General features: G+C 48.5%; 11 protein-coding genes across 11 annotated transcripts in view; 3 read left to right on the forward strand and 8 right to left on the reverse strand.

Moving 5' to 3' along the window:
- Positions 1-1,145, reverse strand: part of MGYG_02207 (hypothetical protein) — a gene marked incomplete at both ends in the record, with an annotated part of 1,962 nt that extends 817 nt beyond the window's left edge. Inside the window, 2 exons of the mRNA XM_003174628.1 lie at positions 92-872; positions 947-1,145. Coding sequence (XP_003174676.1) covers positions 92-872; positions 947-1,145 — 980 coding nt within the window. The remainder of the gene's footprint in view (positions 1-91; positions 873-946) is intronic.
- Positions 1,146-2,662: 1,517 nt separating this feature from the next.
- MGYG_02208 (GDSL Lipase/Acylhydrolase) lies at positions 2,663-3,705 on the reverse strand (the record flags this gene model as incomplete). The annotated part of the gene is made up of 5 exons (XM_003174629.1): positions 2,663-2,742; positions 2,839-3,244; positions 3,312-3,390; positions 3,457-3,496; positions 3,558-3,705. The coding sequence occupies 5 exons, from the start codon at positions 3,703-3,705 to the stop codon at positions 2,663-2,665; spliced, it is 753 nt and encodes a 250-aa protein (XP_003174677.1).
- Positions 3,706-6,365: 2,660 nt separating this feature from the next.
- MGYG_02209 (hypothetical protein) lies at positions 6,366-9,310 on the forward strand (the record flags this gene model as incomplete). Its single annotated transcript, XM_003174630.1, has 4 exons — positions 6,366-7,735; positions 7,799-7,847; positions 7,906-9,069; positions 9,134-9,310. 4 exons carry the CDS (start codon positions 6,366-6,368, stop codon positions 9,308-9,310), a joined length of 2,760 nt encoding a protein of 919 aa, XP_003174678.1.
- Positions 9,311-9,814: 504 nt separating this feature from the next.
- Positions 9,815-10,708, reverse strand: MGYG_02210 (dihydrofolate reductase; the record flags this gene model as incomplete). The annotated part of the gene is made up of 1 exon (XM_003174631.1): positions 9,815-10,708. The coding sequence occupies one exon, from the start codon at positions 10,706-10,708 to the stop codon at positions 9,815-9,817; it is 894 nt and encodes a 297-aa protein (XP_003174679.1).
- Positions 10,709-11,050: 342 nt separating this feature from the next.
- On the reverse strand, positions 11,051-11,615 carry MGYG_02211 (hypothetical protein; the record flags this gene model as incomplete). Its single annotated transcript, XM_003174632.1, has 4 exons — positions 11,051-11,236; positions 11,321-11,389; positions 11,458-11,522; positions 11,579-11,615. 4 exons carry the CDS (start codon positions 11,613-11,615, stop codon positions 11,051-11,053), a joined length of 357 nt encoding a protein of 118 aa, XP_003174680.1.
- Positions 11,616-12,017: 402 nt separating this feature from the next.
- MGYG_02212 (hypothetical protein) lies at positions 12,018-13,029 on the forward strand (the record flags this gene model as incomplete). The annotated part of the gene is made up of 2 exons (XM_003174633.1): positions 12,018-12,412; positions 12,468-13,029. The coding sequence occupies 2 exons, from the start codon at positions 12,018-12,020 to the stop codon at positions 13,027-13,029; spliced, it is 957 nt and encodes a 318-aa protein (XP_003174681.1).
- A 222-nt stretch (positions 13,030-13,251) lies between these two features.
- On the reverse strand, positions 13,252-14,396 carry MGYG_02213 (stress protein DDR48; the record flags this gene model as incomplete). The annotated part of the gene is made up of 3 exons (XM_003174634.1): positions 13,252-13,343; positions 13,407-14,298; positions 14,364-14,396. The coding sequence occupies 3 exons, from the start codon at positions 14,394-14,396 to the stop codon at positions 13,252-13,254; spliced, it is 1,017 nt and encodes a 338-aa protein (XP_003174682.1).
- Positions 14,397-16,792: 2,396 nt separating this feature from the next.
- On the reverse strand, positions 16,793-17,880 carry MGYG_02214 (pre-mRNA-splicing factor cwc15; the record flags this gene model as incomplete). Its single annotated transcript, XM_003174635.1, has 7 exons — positions 16,793-16,858; positions 16,947-17,117; positions 17,171-17,255; positions 17,319-17,606; positions 17,661-17,737; positions 17,796-17,818; positions 17,871-17,880. 7 exons carry the CDS (start codon positions 17,878-17,880, stop codon positions 16,793-16,795), a joined length of 720 nt encoding a protein of 239 aa, XP_003174683.1.
- A 1,112-nt stretch (positions 17,881-18,992) lies between these two features.
- Positions 18,993-19,480, reverse strand: MGYG_02215 (integral membrane protein; the record flags this gene model as incomplete). The annotated part of the gene is made up of 2 exons (XM_003174636.1): positions 18,993-19,113; positions 19,191-19,480. 2 exons carry the CDS (start codon positions 19,478-19,480, stop codon positions 18,993-18,995), a joined length of 411 nt encoding a protein of 136 aa, XP_003174684.1.
- Positions 19,481-19,757: 277 nt separating this feature from the next.
- MGYG_02216 (peroxin 8) lies at positions 19,758-21,997 on the forward strand (the record flags this gene model as incomplete). The annotated part of the gene is made up of 4 exons (XM_003174637.1): positions 19,758-19,831; positions 19,890-20,893; positions 20,956-21,404; positions 21,464-21,997. 4 exons carry the CDS (start codon positions 19,758-19,760, stop codon positions 21,995-21,997), a joined length of 2,061 nt encoding a protein of 686 aa, XP_003174685.1.
- A 968-nt stretch (positions 21,998-22,965) lies between these two features.
- MGYG_02217 (protein-S-isoprenylcysteine O-methyltransferase) lies at positions 22,966-23,877 on the reverse strand (the record flags this gene model as incomplete). Its single annotated transcript, XM_003174638.1, has 2 exons — positions 22,966-23,054; positions 23,109-23,877. The coding sequence occupies 2 exons, from the start codon at positions 23,875-23,877 to the stop codon at positions 22,966-22,968; spliced, it is 858 nt and encodes a 285-aa protein (XP_003174686.1).
- Between the last annotated feature and the right edge of the window lie 114 nt (positions 23,878-23,991).

A 23,991-nucleotide genomic window follows, 5' to 3' on the forward strand; every position in this document is an offset into this window, starting at 1 on the left:
CGGCATAGTGATCAGGTTCCGGAACGACTCATGGTTCTCGGGACGAATCAGTGGAATAGAAATTCTATTTCTAGCATCGTCAACAACATACATCTTATCTTGGGAAAAGAGAATATCAGCGTTGTGAGTCCGAAGAACATCACTCCCTATGAAAATGGAAATAGCTTTTTGGTCTTCCTGGTCTATATCACGGACGAAGAATCGAACAGTTAAAGCTGGAAGATGAGGCTCAGGGCTAGAGCTGCGCGACGAGGACTGGCAGACACTAGCCTCCGGGAAATATACAGGTAGTTTGATGGTGCGCGCACCATCTTCCACCGTGATATCACCCTCGAGGCCAAGTTTTTGAATCAGCGGAAATGCCACTGCAGACGAGTAAGCACCAGTGCAAATCGCAGCATAGAGTAGGGAATCGTTAGAAAAGCTGGTTGTGAGCCAGCATCTAATAATGCAAGGAACAGGACCGAGGATGAAGAGACCTGGAGGAGGTCCGAGAGGTGGATGCTGGCTGGCAGGAGTCGTTGTTGTGGAGGAGCTGTCAACCCTAGAGGTCTCTAGACTATACGTGCGCGCCGAGTGATGTGAATGGCCAGACGAGCTTAGTCTCCCGTCCGACCGATGGGAGTAGGACCGTTCCGTGAGTGGGTGGGCTCCCATTCCACTCCCGGTACGTGCCGGTGCGAGCTCGGCTGCAGTACGGTTTCCATGGTTGTTATATGCATGGATTGCACTCTCATCGAAACGCACGCTATTCGCCCTGGAAGCGCCACGCCTCGGCTCATCTTCATGGTCAATCTGGATATGGGTTCCTAGCCCATGGTGAGCCTGATCAAACCCTTTGAAAGGTTCGGCAGTGGCATTAAACACGGCATCTATATACAGCCCACGTCAGCAATGCTCAAAAGCGACTAAATCATACATTTGTATAGCAGTAGTAGGAACTCACCATGATTCCCGTGGCCAGCACTTGAAGGAATAGGTGAAAACGGGCTCCAGAGACTTTTCATCTTAGCATCATCTTCCTTCCTACGCTCGAGCTTGGCCAGCCGTTCCGCGTGCTCGGCCTGCGTGGCACACAGATCCTTCACTTCCTCGTGTACACGCCAGATATCTTCTCTTGTAGCAAAGGGATATTGTGCGTCCATTTCCTGCCAAAGACACCACCTCCTTCTCTCGCCGCCGTCACGTCCGGGCCCGAAGTTCTTACACGAGCAGTGTGGCGTCAAAGGTCAAGGAATGAATAGGGGCTGCCCACCCTACAGCAACCATCCGGGATGCGCGTACGACGCGCAATATCAGGAGGCGGAATGACACGGAGTTCTCTCTTCTTAGGGAGCCGCGGGTATAGCAACTACGCTGCACGATTCCAGCACCGGCAGCAGACCATAGACCTCAGTATATCGTACTAAAGACAACGAAGCCTTTAGACGTTCCCCCTCTCGCTATTTCACCAAACAAGTGGGATATGTGTATACTTTCAGGGCCTCCAGACGCCGGTAATGTGACAGCCGAGGCTTCCTTCGTTCAATATATTCACTTGGGGGCCGCAGCCTGATGGCGGGACAGCCCACCGGGGCCAATATGCGTCTTCTCCAAGTTGTGTAGCCTCAAGCCTTCTGCCTGCCGTCTGGAGGGCCTTTTTTCGTTTTTGTACGAAGCGGAGAAGTCAACGGCCGCCGGAGGTGGTCAGAGCCGCAGAATATGGCACCAAAGTAGATAAAGGTCGCAGTTGAAGGCGTATACCAGCCCTTAGAGTCTTAATGCGATGTTTTCTTGCGCTGATTGTTCGGTCAGACAGGCTGACGTTGGTCGAGTAAAAACCCCTCGGCGAGAGCTATGCTGTGGCGATGGTGACAGGTAAACCGCGAACTCGACGATCTATGACAGCTAGAGGGCGGCTGGACAGAGACAAGGCGGTCGTGATAATCGCAGACGGGCGCAAAGATCGGACGGAAGAAGCTGATCTGGCAGTTCGAGGGCGTTTGGAAGCGGGTGGTTGTCGGTCGTTGGATGCGGCCTCAGGGCACCCTTTTGGCCGAGTAGTTTAGATAACTCGCTAGTTAGTTAATCGGTTTAGCGACCAGAGCTCAGTGTAACAGGCGAGTGACTAATAAATAGGCAGTGCAAGGCCGGGCTTCGTCGTAGGCTGTTGATTCAACGGGGATCTTTTCGTCTGTAGGAGAGCAGTGTTGGTTGCGATGTCTAGTGGAAGCAGAAGATGGAGATGAAGTTGGTGAATCTTGAGTCTTGATGGTTAAAGCCAACTTTTATCCTAGTTAAGAACTGCCAACTAACTCGCTGGATGTTCATGTGAATGGCCCCGGCGTATAGCTATGGCATTAAACAGGTTGTCTGATATTATGATGAAGGCATTCACTGTTACACGTCCCATCCGGACCTTTCAATGGGGATTTACGTGGTTTTTCGGCAGGTTCACTGGCCAGGGGGGGGAGGGAGGTACAGACAGACGACCAAACCGCTGCAGGCAGGCATATTTACATCTACTTGAAACCGAAACAAACAGGCTCAGCATTTCATTAAATGTTTCAGGGCAGGGGCCCTGCTTGCGGACGGTCCGCAGACTCCTAAACGCCAAAGAAAGAGATATGTTGCATATGTATATACTCCGCATGTATGCATGTATAGGAGCAGACGGACACAGCTATGCGTCTTCGGCAAACTGGTACGGCGGGAAATGGACAGGCTGCTTCTCAGGAGCTTCTTTATTTGAAAAATTCATGACTGACCAAGTATTCTAAGCTGATTGCCTATTGCTGTGACGGCGGCGGTCCGGGCGTATATAGGGGGTTCATGTTAGCATAGGATATACCAGCATACTTGACTTGGACTGACCATCTATGAGCAAGGAGGCCAGCCTGGGGTTCTCAGGAATGCCCCTTGATCCGGCTATCGGCTGGCCTTCGACCCAGCCGGCCTCTTTCATAAAGGCAGACCATATATCTGCAATAGCTACGTGAAGAGATTTGCCGACTTCGCGACAGGCATCGGCGTACAGCTTGGTGTTGTTGGCTGTGCGAGACAAGGGGGTGACTCCCTTGGACAGGTCAAAGGCTGTGAGCTGATACTCGTTGACTGGCGGCGGAGTGAGAAGGACCATCTTGGTGCCTCCGTATCTGACTACGGGGTGCTGGATAATCGCCCTGAGGTTTTCTGCGTATTTGTCCACAGGCACGTACTGGTCTCCTGGTGGCAGGACAGCATCATTGGCACCAAAGAACACGGTCTATCTTGACATTAGCCCAGCTCAAGCAATAGCATAGCAATAGAAAACAACAAAGTGAGATACGTACCATCATACGGACTTTGGCTACGTGAGACGGTGGGAAGAACTGTGGCAGCACATTCAGCCCCTGAGAGGACGTATATCCGCTACACCCAAGGCACATAAGCTGAACGAACGGAGTAAGACACTATACTTATATTGTCCTTTCATACCTGAAGCCACGGTTAAGGACATCCAGCTTTCGCACATAGTCTGTTCAACGTCAGAGCTGGACATGTACGGTATAGTTCGGTGCGAAGACAACCAGACTGACCATCTTGCATCTGCGGCGAAAAAGCAAAGCCACGGCCCTGGTATGCTGAGAACTGGGTGATCGAGTCTCCAAAGAGGAGGATTTGGTCGTATGGAATATACGACTTTGCCTGGACGTAGCCCTGAGCGAGGGACATTTCTGTAGTCATGACGAGGCCCAGTATCAGGACGAGGCGCAGAAGGGCCGTCGATGTCGGCTATCAGCAGTTATAGACTTAGATGCTCTGGTATACTGGGTGTATCCTTAATTGATCAAGACAGGACAAAGCAATCCGAACATGACAGAGAGAGAGAGAGAGAGAGAGAGAGTAAGTGGTATTATCACTTATATGCTTGGTGAGTGAGTTCGGGATGGAAAAAGGGAAAAGGGGCTGACTGGGCTCGCATCACTCGACTGCAACCCGTGGATGTTGAACCAAGTTTGAACATGGACAACATGTACACGAACATAAGACAGGCTGAAAAAGGAACAAACGAGGCTTTGGCCAGACTAGGTTGGCGGGTTAAATAAAGTCCGCCAGGGACGGTTTGGATGGGCTTTACTATAGAGTTGTGGCGAAAAGGTACAAGACGAGAGCAGGCCTACCTTGATACTAGAGCTATAGAGCATCGTTGGCGGATAGGTAGAGGGTAGAGAAGAAGAATAAGTAGGAGATATGTTCAAAGGTAAAGACAATATGCTATAGATTTGAAATATGCATTCTTGAGGCAATAGAGGCAAAGATCCAAGTACATCCTCGAGGGGAAACCTCAGGGAAATGGACAATATATACACCATCTCATGGGAAGATGAAGAGCCGATTCTGTTTCCATACCATGAGGTAGTATATCGAAACGACCAAGGGCCAGGCTACACTGCCGTGTAACCCGACACAACCTTTCCCCCCAGGAGAGTGGTAGACTTGACACATATCACAGTTGGGTTGTGTCCCCTTGACCTCCAACCGAAGCAGAGTGCCGTCCCTTCTGGCCCAGTCGACCGTTAGCCCGGAGTACACTTCCATGCCTCGGCCAGCGAAGAGCAAGAGTGTGACCAGATGTCTTTGTTCGAGTGCAGCTGCTCAACGCAACGTCGTATCGAGCAATATGGAAAAAAAGTCTGCAAACTTCCAACGGTTAAAATTGAATATTCATTTACCCTCATGCATCGTCAAAACCGGTGGGTAGGGCCCGTTGGCCGTTGCCGAGGAGCCGGCTGGAACTAGATAAGGTAGATTAACACAGGTGCTACCCGTCGTTGGCGTCTAGAGCTCTAGACCAGCCCGTGCCCATCAAGCCATATGACGGACAGCATGGTAAACAAGCTATCGAAAGGGAGCATCACCCATCACCTCCGGAGAATCCAAGAAAGAAAAAATGCTTGTTAGGCTGGCCCTGCCAACAAGACATCAGATCCGAGCATATCAGCAGGGCCACCCGCATGGTGATCGACACGGCTCCTGGTTCCATCGCGGGGTATTTCGACGGCCATGTATTAGTAGTAACTCCGTATTAGTATGTCGAAGTTATATGCTAGGACTATGCGGGTTTGCTTCCTTTCCCCGGATTCCCATCTGGCATGCTGCATGACATCCATCCCTTGCGTCTGATCGACTCGACACGCTTCTGCCGTAGATCCAAAGACATCACCGAGGACAGCTCAGGCTTTTTCTGTCCTGGTTGCACGAGATCAAAGCAGCATCCTGGTCCATGGGAACAGAGAACTTGACTTATCCATCCTGTGGCTGCTTGTGCCTCTTATAGACGTGATACTCCGTGCTCTATATCTGTGATGAGTTACCGTCCTGGTCAGCTTCAAAGACGGGGTCCCCTGCTGCCTCAAACACAGCGGAAACCGCGCAAGATATATATCATATCCTCGTCCATGGAGCTGCCTCGATAAAACCCAGCCAGCCAGTTGCCTTCTCAACGCCCGCGGGTCTAATATGCAGCCTTTCGCTAGTTAATTAGCTGCTGCACTAGTTAGGGACCTTGCCTGCCTTTCCCGCCCGGCTCGCGCCCGCCACGTCCCGCGGTCCAGCCTGCGCCCTGTCCATATCCGTCTTCTCACTGTGTATACTCCGCATGTCTAGGCCATGTCTTCTGTGTATATGTCTTTGGATAGTTGTCTATCTTCTGTCTGTCTTCTGGATAGTTGTCTGTCTTCTGTAGTTTGTGTGTAAAGAAAAAGAAACGCCCCACGTGACCGGGGATCTTCGCATAACGTCTCCGTCTTCTCTTGCTTCGTCGTTCGCCTTAATTTGCTCCATCTCGTTTAAACTGTCTTGCCGCTGCTGGGCCAAAGGGGTTCGATGCCGGTCAGATGATGCTGTTGCCGCCCATGCAACCCCGGCTGATCCCTTTTTTGCGCTCTCTGTCGTCACTCGCTGGATGATTATTGCTGTGGTGCCGCGAGGTCTTGTAAGTACCGCTACCAAGCATAACACACACCTCATAGCGAAAGCTTTGCATAGACTACCCCCGTATTTCGAGCATCATTGGGTGGCTGCAGACCGTCGGTCATGTCATATCCCCAAATACTGTCGGGGAAAAGGGGGTTTCAGGCCCTATTTTCGAGTTGTTTCTGTTTGTTGATCGCCTGATGGAGACGCTCAACTCATCTGACTGAGCCGCCTGTGGTCTTATGAGCATCTCATTTCTCTGCGCCTTGATATACCGGATTCCTCCCCATACTGATCCCGTTTTATAGGACCCTAAATCCTCCAGTCGTACGCACGTGTATACGGTTTTTCTTTTTCTTTTTCTTTTGTGCTAGTTATTCGTGCAACCAACCTCCTGGGGAGAGCGTCCCGATATATCTGAGTTTACTATGGCTCGAGCCGTGTCATCACGCTCGATGACAGACGAAGGCCGGCGCGCTGGTGGTGACGGTGATAATAATCCTGGCTCGCGAGCGAGGACGATGCCTGTAACATCTCCCCCCTCGCCGACGGCCTCTCGGAGCGATAGCACCCCTCGTCTCCCCGAGATCCGATTCAGCATCCAACGAAGGCCTGGAGCAGCAGCAGGAGGAGCAGATATGGACGAAAGGACGAGCTTGCTTGACGCAGGCAGCCAGCACCACCACCAGCGAGGTTACAGCACAAATCCTGCCTCTCCTCGCCCGGATGCCTTCTTCAGACACAACAGCACCGCAGGCAGTCTGCGTATGTCCAAAAGCCATAGCCGTGCAAACTCGCAGGCTGTCAGGTTTGCTCCTTCGACCAGAGCGGCAGAGTTTGTACCTGCAGAGGCAAACGACGAGCCAACGAAACCTCCGAATGCCTCTCCTTACTCTGATGACAGGGTCTGGTACGACCAGTTTACGTCTACGGACTGGGTGCACGACACCATTGCCGACGGTATACGGCTGAGAGAGCTACGGAGCCGACGTGATATCCGTGGAAAGCTGCTGGCCTGGGTTGATGGCGCTCAGGGATGGGTTCTGGTTGCAATAATCGGCCTTCTTACTGCTTGCGTCGCATACTTTGTCGACGTTACCGAGATCGTCATATATGACCTGAAGGAAGGGTTCTGCAGCAACAACTGGTTCATGAGCAAGAAGCACTGCTGTCCGTCGGAAAAGGAGGCCTGTCTAGCATGGCGTTCGTGGTCCGAAATACTCGAATCGTCGTCCATCGACAGCATGTGGATCGACTTTGGAGCATTTGTCTTCTGGGCCGTCTTGCTAGCGGCCGGCTCCTGCACCCTTACGCTGCTCACCAAGACCGTCGTCCCGTCCTCCATCTCTCTCACAACCCTGGATGAAGATTTCGGTGCCGTGGGTAGTTCCTATCCCGATGAGACGCCCCAACCTACCAAGACCAACCTCGATGTCAGAGCCGTCCAAGATGCAGTCCCGCCGCCTATGGTATACTACTCTGCCGCTGGAAGTGGTGTTGCAGAGGTCAAGGTCATCCTCTCTGGCTTCATCCTGCACGGATACCTTGGAGTCCAGACGCTCGTCGTCAAGACTTTGGCCTTGGTCCTGAGTGTTGCGTCCGGTTTGAGCGTTGGAAAGGAAGGCCCCTACGTCCACATAGCCACATGTATCGGTAACATCTGTTGCCGACTCTTCTCCAAATACCACTACAATGATGGTAAAAGGAGAGAGGTGCTAAGTGCCAGTGCTGCCAGCGGCGTTGCTGTTGCCTTTGGAGCTCCCATCGGAGGTGTTCTCTTCAGTCTGGAGGAAGTCAGGTATGGTTCCCCTGCACCTACTACATATTTATTGGCTGTATAAGCCTAACATATTTCTTCTAGCTACTATTTCCCGCCAAAGACCCTCTTTAGGACATTCTTTTGCTGTATTGTAAGGCTCCACTCCTGCCCTTATGGTTTAGAAACTACATTCTAACTTTTATGACTAGGCCGCTGCCCTTTCGTTGAAGTTCCTTAACCCCTACCAGACGGGCAAAATCGTTCTCTTCCAGGTCCGCTATGTATCCGACTGGGAAATGTTCGAGCTCGCCATTTTCATGCTTCTCGGAGTCCTCGGCGGCGCCTTTGGTGCTCTCTTTATCAAAGCCTCAAAGATGTGGGCTCAGACATTCCGTCGTATCCCCGTCATCAAGAAGTGGCCAATGCTCGAAGTTGTCCTGGTTGCCCTGATCACCGGTCTCATCAGCTTCTGGAACCGTTATACCAAGCTTGCCGTTTCTGAGCTGCTCTTCGAGCTCGCAAGTCCCTGTGATTACGGTGGGAAAACGGAGACTGGAAATGGCCTGTGCCCGAAAAGAGAAGACATCCCCGACGTCATCAAGTACCTAGTAGTTGCGTTCATCATCAAATCTTTCCTCACCACTATAACCTTTGGTATCAAGGTCCCAGCTGGTATCTACGTTCCCTCTATGGTTGTCGGTGGTCTCATGGGTAGAATTGTCGGTCATGTCGCCCAGTACTTCGTCGTTCATTATCCGAATTTCTTCCTCTTCGGACAATGCCCAAGTACCAAGCTTGCGGAGTCATGCGTTAACCCTGGTGTTTACGCCCTCATTGCTGCCGGCTCAACCATGTGTGGCGTCACTAGGCTAAGCCTGACGCTTGTCGTCATCCTGTTCGAACTCACAGGCAGTTTGGATCATGTTCTTCCTTTCTCCCTTGCCATTCTATGCGCCAAATGGGTTTCCAACGCAGTCGAGCCTCTCAGCATTTACGACCTGCTTACAGACATGAACTCCTACCCATTCCTCGACAACAAACTACATCCCATAGCCAACATCGAGCTCGGAGACATCGTTCCTCGTGTCCGAAGGAACAGAGTCATCGATATCTCAAACTCCCCACTGGTCCGTGCGACTGAACTGCGCGAAAAACTGGACAAGCTCCTGATGGCCGGCGAGCTCGATGGTGGCCTGCCAATATTAAACAAGAATATCCTTGTTGGCTTAATCCCAGCTCCCGAGCTGGAATATGCGCTTGATAAATTGGACTCGGAGGAGGATACGATGTGTTTGATGTCTATGCAGTCGTCGTATCTAGGCGATGGAGAAAATGACATGGACGTCACTGATTTCACGCCATTTATTGACCCAGTACGTTATCACTTTACGCTCTTTTTAGCTATATACTTCGTGCTAACCCGTCCATCTATTGCAGTCACCTGTTTCACTAGATATCCATTCGCCTATCAACCTGGTTTACCAATGTTTCGTTAAGTTAGGGCTTCGATACATGTGCGTCCTTCGAGATGGACAGTATGCAGGCCTGGTACATAAAAAATCTTTCGTCAAATTCATGAAGGAGACTGAAAAGGCTTCGGCCGCGATCCACTAAGCCCGAAGCCTACTCCTTAAAATAAAAATAGAGACCGCTCACTGTATGAGCACCATTCTGGAGGTGTGGCTGCTGTCGATTGATTGACTTTGCGTGCGCTATTCCTTTATCCGCCTTTTTTGCTTTGGATTGTTATTTTTATTACATCCTTTGCTCATTTACCCGGTATTGTACCGGGACCAGGGGACACTTTATATCCTCTAATACTTCATTCTCTAACAGTTCTTCGTTACTTCGAGACTGTTCATTTTGACTTAGAACTGCGCATTTCTAAGGCGTTTTTCTCCTTCCAATGTTGACGTTGTGTTTATTTAACTTTGCCATTTGATCATTTAGCCGATATTTTTTCCTACCTCATGTTTCCATGTATCCTTATTATTTCTACTATTGCTGCATATACATATAGATGAGACTATCAGAGAATGTTTTTTCACTTTCAATTATTCCAAATATATCAAAGGTATAAGTACCCATACCATGAACTCACCCGGCTTTCAGTAGTCTTCATAGCCTCTCATATCCCAATACTTTCATGGCAACATCACCTTCCCAGATCCAATCCGAAGATACATCTTCACCAACCCATTCTCCAAGCTGCTGGGATGAGACTTGGTTCCATCCTTCCTTGACATCCGTCTCATCAATCGGAAAGCAGGTATCACATTCAAACCCATCGACTAGATTCTCAACATCACCCTGCGTATTCCCTTCTGCCCGGCGTCGAACATCAGTCCTCACGATTCGAAGCGGGTTCTTCTCCCCAAGCACGTCAGCAGTCAGCCGTAAACTAGACGCGTATATCTCACTGCCTCCCATGATATATATATTTCCCAGCTGTCTCTTTCCCGCCTGGACATCAGACGATGAACATGACACAAAGCCTCTCTGTAAGGTAGATAAAGCGTCCTCCAGACTGCTTGAGACGATCATCTCCGGCTCGTCCGTAGACGTAGGAGTAGTTGCGGCGTTATTAGCATCCTGGCCCGCCGCCTTCTCCAGCTCTCGTTTCTTCGACGCGTGCCAGTCCGCAACTGCACGCTCCTTGACAGACCCGGATTCATCTCGTGTTATAATGACGTTAAGTCTCTTGGGTAGCGGTCGAAATCTCGTTGGTATCGAGTCATATGTCTTTCGGCCCATGATCACCGCGTTGATGGCTGGTGAAGCTGAAGCTGGTCCAGAGCCTGAGGCTGTAGGTGTAGCTGGAGGACGCGTCGTTATGCGAGCAAAGAAGCTCATGTCTGTCTTTATCCTGGGCCATGGCAGTGTTCCTCCTTTGCCAATCCCGAGCTTGCGGATGCTGGGGTTTGTAGTAGATGTTAAGGGTGTGGTCGCGACAACGAGAGTGAGGGGTGGGAGTTTTGCGGGCATATTTGAATTCTCGGTGCTAGTGGTCATTTCGAAGATGCGAGTAGCGTTTCAATGGTATCAGTAGTAGATTTAATGAGAATGGTATAGGTATCTATGCTGATAGGCAAAGTGGTTTGGATGTTTCTTCGCGAGCGCGTAGTTAAAGTGGTGGGGTGTTGCTAACGGCTGCACTAGGGATTCTATCACTTGCGTACAAGAACTACTAGGCGCATTCGGAGGGTACAGTAAGTGATAATGACGAAATGAAATTGGGATATCTTCTAAATAGTGTATATGCTGCATTCCAAGTCAACTCCTTGCACGTTAAACCAGACTCTGCCATCCAGCCAGAAAAAAAAAAACAGGACATTATGAAAGCACTGGCGTATCTCATTGCTTCTCCGACTCTGCTTGTGTTCTCTGCTGGATCATGTCTCTGACAGCTTCAACGTCCTTCTCCAGCTGTTCCCGCCGCTGAACATCTCTCTCATCTTCTCCAAGAGTCTCCAGCTTCCCAAACAGCCATGTCTCTTTCAATGTACGGGTAAGTGACAAGATATCTTCGGCAGCGCGGATCTAACAGTAGAAGGACATAAATTAGTCCTACAAAGCTCATGCCAGAACAACAAGCATGGCCGCATTGACCAGAAGGCTACTCACAAGAGCTGTTGATTCAACATCTAGTTGATACGACTCAATGGCCGAAGATGTGCGACTGGGATTGTCCACCTAGGTAAGTTCCATTTAGCACTCTGCCTCTACCAGCTGCTGGATCGATGAGCATGGATTTATCGTACTGTTGCAGCGGCCATGATGTTCTCGAACCTCTGGAGAAGCTGTGTTATATCCGCATTGATTCGTGCTGCAGGACTCCATTAGACTAAGAATTCCAGCAAAAACCAAGGGATTGCTGCATACCATGGAGGGCACGGGAGTTCGGCTGCTGCGTAGCCATTGCACGCTCTTACAGCAAGGCTCTCTTCTCTAGCTCTTCACTGTTGATGTCTTTCGAGAATCAACTGTCGAGTGTTGAAAGCCGAATCACTTAGGGTATCAGCCAAAATAAAATTAAGGTTTAAATCTAATCTTATCCTTATCACGAGTATAAAACCCTCCAGCTCCTACCTGGTAGTTATCAACGGTCAACAGAATCGTGCGGAAAATCAGATGAGCTCTTTGTCTTTTAGAATCAAATAAAGGGTTGATGCATCGTTCATCTCCCGGTAGGCGAATGCCAGTTCGATTACTCATCAATGGCAGGACTTTGGCGCAAAAGAATGAGAGATAATTGTTAAATGGGCTTACAGCCTCTGGAAGATGTAGTTAGATTCATCTAGGTATCTCTTACTCCCACACGATGCTCCCACGTCGATATGATCTCAGCGCAGAGGTCGCTCTATTTTTTGAGGGCCATGTCCCTGCCACACCTCAACAGTGCGATGCCTTTGCGATTAGTCTTTTTGGCGAGCCAGTCAATCGTGTACCGATCCAGGGACAGTTTAGCTATACACTGCTTGTGGGCCTGGAGCCCATGGTTGTACAATTTCGCTCTCCCAGGTCGCAGCTTGATCCCAAGATAACGTCTCTTGCGAAGAGTGTACATGGTAGATTGGCAGCAAAGACCCAGCCATACGGGGGGATAGCAAATGATTCTCTATTCGTCTATGTTATTGAAAGACTACCCGGTGTTGCTTACATTACTGTCAACTTTGGCATCGAGAAGCAGATGAAGACGGTAGTAGGGCTGGCAAGGTACAGTATGTTTTGCCCTTGAGATTACGGCCATTTAGCTCATATAAAGCACTAGGTTTTTCGCTACATCATGGATCAACGCGCAACCGCGGCCAGAGACTCTGTTACAGAGTAATTATGACAAAATGCTCGAGCAACTCTCTAAGTTAATGCCGCCTTACCTTACTCCAGCAATCGTATCTGCCCGAGCAGGGTTGAATCTACTCTTTGGTAGCGACTTTCGCTGCGCACTGTGCCATGGTGATCTAAATGATATGAACCTCCTAGTAGATGAAGAGACAGGGGATTTAACTGGAGTTATAGATTGGGCAGAAGCTAGCATTCAGCCTTTCGGGATGTCTTTATGGGGGTTAGAGACGCTTCTAGGATTTTCAGATAGGGATGGCTGGCATTACTACAGTGCTAGTAACTCTCTAGAGGACGCATTCTGGGCCGCTTTCTATGATGAGATCGGTAGTATCTCGGAAGAGGATAAGAAGCTCATAGACATTTCTAGAAGAGTTGGAATCTTGTTAAGATACGGGTTTGTATGGATCAATGGGGTCGAGACGCCGGTGACAGAGCAAACTGGGCTGGATAGTTTGCGGCGCTTACGGGCATTTTTCCAGAAGGAGTGAAGTGAACTCCGTAACTAACGAGGTCCAAAGTGCCAAGACGGAGGAAGATGGCATCTACACTAGTTAACACAGAACTATAGATGTTCAATTTGATATCATATAACAAGATACATAGCTAGCTACAACACTAGGCAATGAGAACTGCTGTGGTTCAACAATAATTATAGCATTCATTCAGATCATTTCAGAAAGGAGAGAGATGGTGGGTTTTGTAGTAAAAGCTTAGTAGTTGGAGCTGGAACCTCCGTGGCTGCCAGAGAGCTTGTCGCCGATCATCTCACCAACCTTACCGAGGACCTTGGAGGCAGCGGACTCTGCAACGTTATGATTAGTAACTACTCGGCCAGCAGGAGCGGTGGAGGGGGAGGGTAACTAACTGTTCTCGCTGTCATTGTCGTTGTAGCCGGATCCGCTGTTGTCATGGCGGGTCTTGGATCCGTAAGAGTCGTTATCGTTGCTGGAGCCGTAGGTGTCGCTCTTCTTGGAGGAGGAGTAGGTGTCGTTGTCATTGCTTCCGTAGGTGTTGCCAGAAGTGCGAGACTTGGATCCATAAGAATCATTGTCATTGCTAGAACCATAGGTGTTGCCAGAGCGGCCAGATGAACCATATGAGTCGTTGTCTCTGGACTTGGAGCCGTAGCTGTCGTTGTCACGGCCGGAGGAGCCGTAAGAGTCGTTATCCTTGGACTTGGAGCCATAGGAGTCGTTGTCTCTTGACTTGGATCCATAGGAGTCATTGTCGTTGCTGGAACCATAAGTGTTGCTGGAGGTCTTGTTCGATCCATAGGTATCGTTGTCACGGCCAGAGGAGCCATAGGAATCGTTGTCCTTGGACTTAGATCCATAGGAGTCGTTGTCACGGCCGGAGGAACCGTAGGTGTTGCTGGAGGACTTGTTCGATCCATAGCTATCATCATTGCCAGATCGGCCTGACGAGCCATAGGTATCGTTGTCTCTGGATTTGGAGCCGTAGCTGTCATTGTCACGGCCTGACGAACCGTAGGTATCGTTGTCTCTGGACTTGGAGCCGTAGCTATCATTGTCCTTGGACTTAGATCCATAGGAGTCATTGTCACGGCCAGATGAACCGTAGGTATCGTTGTCCCTGGACTTGGATCCGTAGGAGTCGTTATCACGTCCCGAGGAGCCATAGGTGTCGTTGTCCCTGGACTTGGAGCCGTAGCTGTCGTTGTCGTTGCCGGAGCGGCCTGACGATCCATAGCTGCCGGTGTTGCCGGAGCCGTAGCTGTCATTGTTTCCGCTACCGGACTATTAATAGCGTTAGCTCAGCAGGACCAAAAAAGGGCAAGGTGCTCAGCAGGGCCACAACATACGTAGTTGTCGTTGTCACGGTTGCTGTAAGACATTGTGAAGGATGTATAGATGTGCTAAAGGGGATCTGTATAGTAGAACTGTCTAGGACAAAGCAGAAGAAGTCTTTGATTGTGTATGGGAGAGATAGAGAATCTTTGGGGGATATTGCGGATGAAGAGGAGCCTTTTATATCTATACAACCGCCCCCCTTTACGACGAAAATAACAGAGGGGGCCAGTGATGACGATATGGAGTTACCCCTCCACGCCGGCTGGAAGTAAGCCAAAAACCCAATCCATTGCACCGTGATCGTCACGCCTGCCAACTTCGGAGATGCATTGGTAAAGGGGGTGGTGGGTATGTATCAGTCTGACGCCAGCGCAGAACGCGAGGGCGCAAGCTCTCCGTGGAAGTGGATGGGCTGGACGGACGGCGGGGGCGCGGGGAGGATGTGATTGATCGAACCAGGCCAAAGGATACAGTCTGATACAGGGGGACGAGATCAGTCTATGCGCAAAGGTGGCATGGCCCCATGCAAACAATACGTATATCGTGGTGATGTTGCTTTTCCTCCTCGCATACACTCCGTACACAGCACTAGTTAAGCTCCTGCAGATAGAGGGCTTACCACAGGCCAATTGTGAGGCAACATCGTCTTCCGATCGAACCCCGCATCGCACGCCATGAGTTTAGTATCGTCTTTCAATCTGCCGAGATGTGACAGTTCGAGCTTCCTCGCCCAACGCCCTATGTACTCCGTATGGCCGCATCATCACATCGCGAGAGAGAGCGGGCGAAGAAATGCACGACAGCGTCCCATCGGGCGGGGACAACCGTGGCCTGAGGGAAATACACAATATGTACACACGGGAAGTTCAGGAGAAAGGGACAGGCCCCGGCGCGAGTGAGCTCGCCACTCGGCTTGGAAGCTCTGGGACAGGTCGAAGGGGGCCGTCCGGTGGCTGTGCAGGGGAAGCTTTTGCCACAGTGATATGCTTATTCTGTGGCTGAGCACAGCCACATCGGATCTGCTCGTGTTGATGCTTGTCGAAGTCGGGATATCCAAGTCTTTTCTCCGGCAGGCGTGTGCAGTGTCCAGGGACAAGAATGTTTGGATGTTTGCCACTTGTATTGTTTTCTAATACATTATGTAAGCACGTAGGGATGTGGTATATACTAAATAAACTTTATAGCTAAGGAAGGAAGGGTATTATTGGCTAATAACAAGGCCTTTACTTACTAAGCCACTCTTACTCTATTTTACTTATATTACTTAAGCGTTTTTTCACTTATGTACGCAGTGAAGAAGACAGGATATGACATAGAAGATTCACTTCCCCTTTTTGCTTCGGCAACCTTCTTTTCTTTCCTTAAGCCCATAGCCTAAATTCTCCCTTACACTCTTCCTTATACCTCTCCCTTACTTAGTTTTGTGTGATCTCCAGCTATGCAGAGAGAATGTCTCAATATATCAGAAATGAAGAGCTATGAGCTCAACTTGTTTAGAAATAGAAGGGCCTACTGGAAAGCGGCACTGAATCTGTTTAAATACGCTACTCCGCTGGGTTATTTGGCCCCCAACCTATAGAGGCCTATGCAGACTGTAAACTATTGAAACTTACGTTTTACTAACTTCAGCAACGTGAAACCACCCGCACTTATACAGCCGATATCATGGATATCCCAAACTTCCCCAATAATGTCGAGTTGGAAGATATAAAAATTTTCAACGGCAGGGATGGATGTTGGGATGTTCATATTCCACTTTAGCCAGACTACACAAGGATACCTTGGGGTATCAGGCCTTTTTATCCCTTGTGGTCCAAAAATGGACACCTCATCAAATCAGGTGAGGTTATAGAGCTGACAACATTGGGCCCTGAAAGTCAGCCATTGCCTAGCTGGGATCTGTTAGAGATGCAATGGGTACTGCAACGTTTGACCGCCCTAACTGGAGCCGCAGACATATATGATTCATTCCACAGTGAGTCTGAAATTTCGCAGACTCCATGTACTCTATAATAGAGAAAGGCGATATTTCCCATGCGATGATGTTGACGGGGACTGGTATACGGCGGACTACATGAACCATGGGCTCAAAATTATTTATCTAATACACCTTCGTATTGTCACTCTATAAGGGCTCTCTCGGGTGACTAGAGTGCCTATAGATATCGCGGATATGGCGGTTATCACGAGGCTAGTGGTGACAACGGTGACTACAGGTCGTTTAATAGTTGAATATTTACAAACTACAGCGGTGTATAGTAATTATCCACCAGGTATCCTTATGATTAAAATTGACGTCGCCTCTCCAAAACTACTAACATACTCCGTAATAGCGTACAAGTTGATAGTGGCAAAACTCCATGGCGCCTCTAAAGCCACTCCTGGCTTACCGGACATACTTAGACTGATGGAAGAGTAGAAAAGTTAACATTGCACCTGGTTAGAAAGGAGAGCAGGGAAGGAAACAAACCATGAATCGCTTGTGGAAATCAGATCGTAGTAAATCCTGACAGTAAACATAAGGTTAGTTAACCTAGATCCATATAATATAAGGTATAAACAAGATACACAACAAGATAATATAATAACCTTACATTAACAAACTCCTTGTCACCCTTGTTTTCTGTGCCTCGAGCTTGATTCTTGAAGATGACATCATCATCCCATCGCCGTTTGATATTGAAATCTTGCGGGTTGAGCAGCGGATTTCCCCGAGCAATTTCGATTTCTCGTTCCTCTTGTTCTTTTGCCGCCTGTTCTTGTTCCTACAATGCTGTTAGTCGATAGTGCTCCAAGCTTCCGTAGAATTTCAGCTTACCTCTCTCTCTCGCTGCTCTGCTCTTTCTCGTTTTATTTTCTCCAGTTCTCGCATTAGCTCCGCGGTTTCATCTTCCTCGTCATCACTGAGGCAGATATGTTAGCAGACGGTATGCAATAGCCGCTAAACGGTTCAATTCCCCTCGTACCTATCTTCTTCACTGCTGTCCGAATCCCCGCCGTCTGAATCTGCATCTATATCTCGCGTCTCTTCCAGTATCCTTCGCCGCTTGGCTTCGGGATCTTCGTCCGCATCCTCCTCCTGCCCTGGAGCGGACTCCAATTGTCGTTTGGGAACGGACGGCTCCGCATCAGTGTTAGATGGCACAGGTCCTCCCTTGAGCTTGGCAAAATGCGCAGCTTCGGCTTTCAACAGCTCGGCGCGTAGGTCCCGTGTCTCTGGCTGAGCATCTGCTGCTCCTCCTTGCCCTGGTTGTCTATGAAACTTAATTAGCTGGAGCTCCTAAGGTAGGCTGTTCACAGTTCCGTACCTGACTTTGAGATGTGTATGAGCAGGGAGAAGTCGCTGGTGGTATGCCGGGCCTCTCTGGGCTTCTTTGCCTCGAGCCTATCGTAACCGTAAGTATTTTGAAATGTCATATGAGGCTTTTGATACGTTGACGTACTGGGTCAAAGGTCGGTCTATGGGCTAAAGTGCAAGTCAGTAAATGACCTTCTCTAAGTCCCTCATTATCACATACCTGTCGTCATTTTTCAACTTCCGAAGTAGATCCTGGGCTAGCCTATGCGTTGATAACGTTGTGAGGCCTGCAGAGAGAGCTTGCTGTTGATCGATAAGAGCAAATGGAGCGACCAGAAAATATTGCTTAGTCACCAAATAAATTCATATCATGTGATTAGCGAAATCCAACCAATAAAACCGATGAAAATTAGTTAATTAAAATTAAGCCAATGGCAAACAATATATTAAGTTGAAGTTCAGGTCCTTTAACCTTAAATTATATGCTAATATTGACGCTAAATCCATGGGTGTAATGAATAAGGGTTCATTGGAGCTGATGTCTATACGTTCTTCAGCTTTGATGACCACCTTATCATGTTGAGACTGCTAAGACTATAAATAATGAGTGTAAGTACTTACAAGAGGTGTATCCCTCAACCAGCGTAAAACAGGCATATTATAACTGTTCTATTTAAAACGACACTGCATTTGTAAGGTCTATCTATAACTATACAAAGAGGATTTTGTTCTCGTATGCCAAAAACCAATGAAAACGTCGATAGTGTGTATCCCTAATCCAGCTCCGCTGTATAATGATTCTCTCCAGAATTTTGGGCCAAGGCTTATTCACTTGGCCCTCATAGTATTCGGAGTGGGGATCAAGAAATAATGTAAAATCCACAGGAAGTGGGGGATGGCTGAGAAACCCGTAGATAGACTCGGGAATGAGATTACCACCCCAGTGTGTAAGAATGCTTCGTTCTTTGTATCTCAAACTTGTCCTTTCCAGGCGGTATGGTACCACTTAGAGACTGATATTTGTGAGCGACCAGAAATATCTCTAGGATTCGGATTCCAATTTGATATTGCAGCAGGCCCTCTAGGGAGGGCTCTGGTCAATTCCCGGTGTGGTGTACAGCACTGTACTTAAGCTTCTGTCCGCTTAATAATGCGCCCACAGTAGCCTGCTAGGGCGGGTATATATAGTGAGGTGTCATGGCCGGCGGGCGATTCTCTCGATCACTAATAAGAATCGTCGCAATAGGGTTATACATTCGATAGGGTTGTAGCCGTGAATACCCCCGGTGCTTAACCCAAGTATACGGTCATGTAAAAATAATTCCCAAGTTCAATGATATAATCAAAGTCCGCCATGGAAGGAAAATGATGACAATATAAGGACGAGAACGTTGATGCAGCCCCAGGCAAAGGGAATCCATGTTGACATTTTAAAGCTGCCTGCTTCGTAAACCAAACCAAGACTGAATGAAAAAAAGGAATTAGTATCAAGAGCCCTCTGGCTTCGTTTTCGACTTGGCCAATGGAAGCCAGGACTTACATTAACCCGACAACGCTTCCGGCTAACACCCCTTCCAGGCCAGCAACGATCGCGTATACGAGTGGAATTGCCCATACGAGCTTCCAGCTGTGTCTTTGACAGATAACCGCGTACAGCGCGACAGCCATATGGGTTGCGCCATAGAACGCCAGCGTCCAATATAGGGTAAAACGCCACGCATCTTCCATATGGTAGATGTGCTTCGGAGTTTGATTCAAGGGGCTAAAGGGAAAGTATAGGGATGGAAACTCTGGAGAGACATATTCTGATGGTATCGTGTGCGATGTCATGCTTTCGTCGGTGCCGCATTATGGCGGAGCAGGGCGTCGGCTCTGTCGTTCCTTTACCGGCTTTGAAGATTGTTGTTGATGCTATCAAATGCTGTGATGTTTTTTGACTTTTGGACGCGCGCGAAAAGTATCACGTGATGTAATTTTCGAGCCTCGGCAAGAAATCGGCCTGGGGAAGCTGTTCAGCTCTACCGATCAACTCCAACCACACCCATCATAGAGCAAACAAAGGCCTGAATTTCTGTTCGATGCGACAAGAAGACAGTTAACCGGCACCATGGGGACTGAAAGGTCCCTTGCGACGCTTTTGCGATCACTTCAGACTGCAACATCTTCCCAAGATGCGCTCAAGTACGGACATTACTCCATACTCATAACTATAGAACTGATGCTAATGGTCCTTTCCCAGTCTTCTGCCCTCAGCGCTGGGCCACTTAACCCTACTCACTAATCCACTGAATGTCACTCTTCTATCAAGCCAGCTACTTTGCTCGGAATCGCTATGGGAGCTGGCTCCCCTTGATTTGCACTCCTGCCGACGGATGCTGAGCGTCTTCAATACGGCGGCAATCACGATAGTTAATTACGAATCCGCTTATGACCCGCACTCCCCTAACCTGCAACGTCGCGGACTTGAACGAGAAGCTTGGATGAAGGCAGTGGTGAATGGCGCTGACGAGAAATCGCCGCGATGGAGACATCTCCTGCTGCTTGGTGGACTGTTGCTCGGATTTGAAGGCCAAAATCGACGGAGTTTACCATATACATTGAAGAAAAAGCTTGAAGCGGCCCTAGTTACTGGGATAAAACTAGCTCTGAATGAGCTTCGCTCCAGTCCGACGATTGCTGCGCATACGATCGTGCTCGTGCTTAATTTCACTTTCGAGCTCTTATCAGATTGGGAACGTAGCAGGATTGATTACGACATCTTGCTTCCTGTTTTAGCCGATACTGCATTTCTATCATCAGAGGGACTTGAATCTGGCTACTTTCTGGGCTCGCTTGATAGGGGCATTGAGGAAATTCCGGGCCAGGGCAAGTTTTGCTGGAAAGAGGACTCGCCTTCGTACCATCAAGCGAAGGATATATTAGCAAGACCCCTTGTGGCTTCATTCGGCCCACTTTCTAGGCTCATAGCGCATGCTATTGAGAACACCAGCAACCGTGGCCAGGTCATACAAGTACTAGACACTCTCTTTGAACTATCTAGAACGTTGATGGTTCAGTGGCGCCAAAACAAGCTCTCCGAAATCGACCAATCCGAGGAATCAGAATTTCTCGATGAGGCCTCACTGCAGACTACTGTTCCTACCCTTTGGAAGTTATTAAATATACCCCTCTTTTCTTTTATCATTGTTCTACGGGCTATCCTCGGAAGAGTGCTCAATGATGCCATTCTTGCCTCTGATAGAAGTAAGGATCGATTTAGACCGATTACCCTGTGAGCTACAACGAAACTAACACTACTTCAATAGGCAGCCCATTTATTGCCTCTAAGACGCTTAAATCCCTTCGACATCTTGCATTTATTACTGCAAGGGCTGGATATAGCAGCTCATCACAATATGTCTTCGTCAATCTAACAGCCATTGATATCCTTGCCCAATATCCTGATCTGTCAGAAGATTTTTTGGAAGAGATTCGGCCATCAGACTCATCGAAAATACCCCCTCATCCACTCGATAGATGCTTGGACCTTTTCTTTCTCAACACCGCGGAACATTTCAGTTTGATAGTATCACCCGTGCTGAATGAGCGACTTCTTCTATTAGCAGCACAGCCTTATCTAGCTGCTGGTGGGAATAACCATCTCCTAGAAATTTTCGAATCTGCTCACAGTGTAATGCTTGCTGTCCTTGCGGCTCCGCAAAGTGCTAATATGGCCGCAAAACATCTTCCCTCTTATATTGATACCCTTTTTACCGTAAGTGGAGAAATTTCAATCCCAACTGTTATCAATGCAATAATGCTTACCTTGCGTAGGTTTTCCCGAAAAACTTATCAGCAAGACAATTCCGCCTTGCGTTCAAAACCATCCTTAAGATAACCGCGCCTCCATCACCTCTTGCCAACAGCCAACCATATTTACCCTCAGTTCTTCTCCAACTCCTATACGATAGAGCCGTTGATGCGCCTACAACACCCCTACTACCTCCAGCAACTGATTCAACCCCAGACCCAGCTCCCGAAGATCTTTCAGAGCAAGGTGTACTTGCAATGACTATAATAGACGGTCTTCCGTATCTCCGAGTTGAACTACTTGAGGATTGGTTAGATCTAACTGTCGACTTAATAAACCGGATTCCCGATCAAGAGATAAGGAGAAAATGTCAAGAGAAGTTCTGGGATACGTTAAGCAACGGAGATATGGATGTGGAACGAGCCAATTTTTGCGTGACATGGTGGAGCACGCGGTCAGGGAGCGATATGCTTCTCCGGAAATCCGAAGAAGAAGATGCCCAACTATTTAGCATGAGTGGTGGTGTGGTCGCTGAACCCATACAGAGCAAATTATAGACGGCTCTGTAGAGGTTTAAGTTTCTCTTATCTGTTGTATAATATTGGTGACTGAATTCACTCCATCATATATATCATACCTAAGATTTCTCCCAGAAGCTCCAACATAGGCCACGACGCCTTCTCCATGGCAATCGAGACTCTGTACTTTGGGTAGAGGCCATATCTGACTGACTTCTACCCTGACTGCACTCTTGTATACTGCGCTCTTCTCCTTCTAGGGATTGGTCCTTCTGAGAACTATGGTCGGATTCAACCTCTACCTCAGGGTCACTAGGGGGCTGAAGAAGTGTTGTTGGGTTGCACAGGTGTTTCCAGTGAGCATCACATGGGTATGGATCCACCTCATCAGGATATCTATATAACCTCGGGCAACGATGAAGCATGGCCTCAGAGAAGTATATATTGGCAGTTGTGATAAACGGGGATGTGTTCTTTGGTGCAGATGGGCATGGTGGGATATTGAATGTCCTACAGAGACGTATAGTATGTGATTTGCAGCCACACGGCCGATGAGTATGTGTTCGAATTCCGCACATGGTAGCAAGGTCTGTCCTCTAGGTTTATTTTCAAGTTTCGTGGTTGGTATAAGTCTAGCATGGTAGGTGGGTTTAAATATTTATAAAGCTTTGGTAGCTAAATGGCTGGCATAATAAGTAATGGTGGTGTTATATTCCGAAAGGGAATGATGTACGGTATAGGTATCACTGGGTATAATCAAAATCTGTAGAAGAACTCCAACTGAAGGGTATTAATGGAAAGCAGTGGTGGCTATATATTCATAGAAATCTGTATCACTCAGATCTGGTGACAAACAATGATCGAGGAAAACAATGACTTGGTTTGCGCCAGGTCCCTCCGTTAACGACAACAAATAACGCAATGAGTTTTGAACATTCAATGAATTTTGTTTTCGAGACTCCAAACTTCCATGTACAATGAATAGCAGCACGCAGGGAGTCTTCTGCTTAACGAATGAATGGAATCCCTACCCAGGACCTTCTCTTGTACTCCACATACTCGTTGCCAAAAAATCCAATCAAAAGATTTTCCTCGCCTAGACGGATTTATTAGCTGGCATCCAATGACTTCCACTAAACAATAAACTTACGGTAAATTCGAGATGAGAAAAACTTCCAGAGAACAAGAGCATATCCAATGAAACAGACAAAGTTCCCAAGAACTAACTGAGTTCCCAGTCCCCACCAGAAAAATCCGAAATAGCTAGGGTGCCTCAGAATGCTGTATAGGCCGGACTTGACGAGTACATGCTCCTCTCTTCGTTGTGTCTGGATGGTGTGGGTGAAGTTTGACCCTGCCTGGACCATGGCGAGGCTGCGAATAACCTGTCCAACCAGCACCATGACCAGGCCAGCAATGACCTGAACTCTGACTCCGCCAAAGAGCACAGATGTCCACTTCAAGTATCCATCAGGGAGAAAAAGATGGCTTAAGATACATTCCGCGATTGCTGAGCTATGAGCAATGTTGTAAGCGGCACCATTTGAGCTAAGAAGGAATGCGGATACCGTGGCAAACGGAGTACTATAGGCTGCAGTTATGTAGAATTCTAGAAAGTGGAAAACAGCCAGACACGTAATAAAAAAAGGGGCCCTCCATATAGCGTTGGAATGGTAGATTAGCATCAAGGTGAGCAATGAGCATAGCCCAGCAGCTTGGCCCAGAAGAAAGGACCTGATGGATATGCCGGCCAACGACCTGTTGCCTCCAGGAAGATTTGAGCGGTCAACTTCCCGCCTGGAGCCATTAAAATCTGTACTATCGTCCGAATCGTATGAAGAGTCAGATTCAAAGGGTGGCCGCTGTGTATGCACGTTGTATCGCCCGGCCACAGGCGAGGTTCCGGCAGTTTCAGACATTGCAGTTTTGATGGTATTTCGTGAAATAAATGTTGAGGAATTGTGAGTTGAGGAGAGAAAAAGCAGCCCCGTCAGTTCCCCAGAAGCCGTCTTATTCTCCCATAAAGCTGTTCC

This window comes from Nannizzia gypsea, genomic scaffold, assembly GCF_000150975.2.
Source record: "Nannizzia gypsea CBS 118893 supercont1.2 genomic scaffold, whole genome shotgun sequence".
Classification (NCBI taxonomy): Eukaryota; Fungi; Ascomycota; class Eurotiomycetes; order Onygenales; family Arthrodermataceae; genus Nannizzia; species Nannizzia gypsea.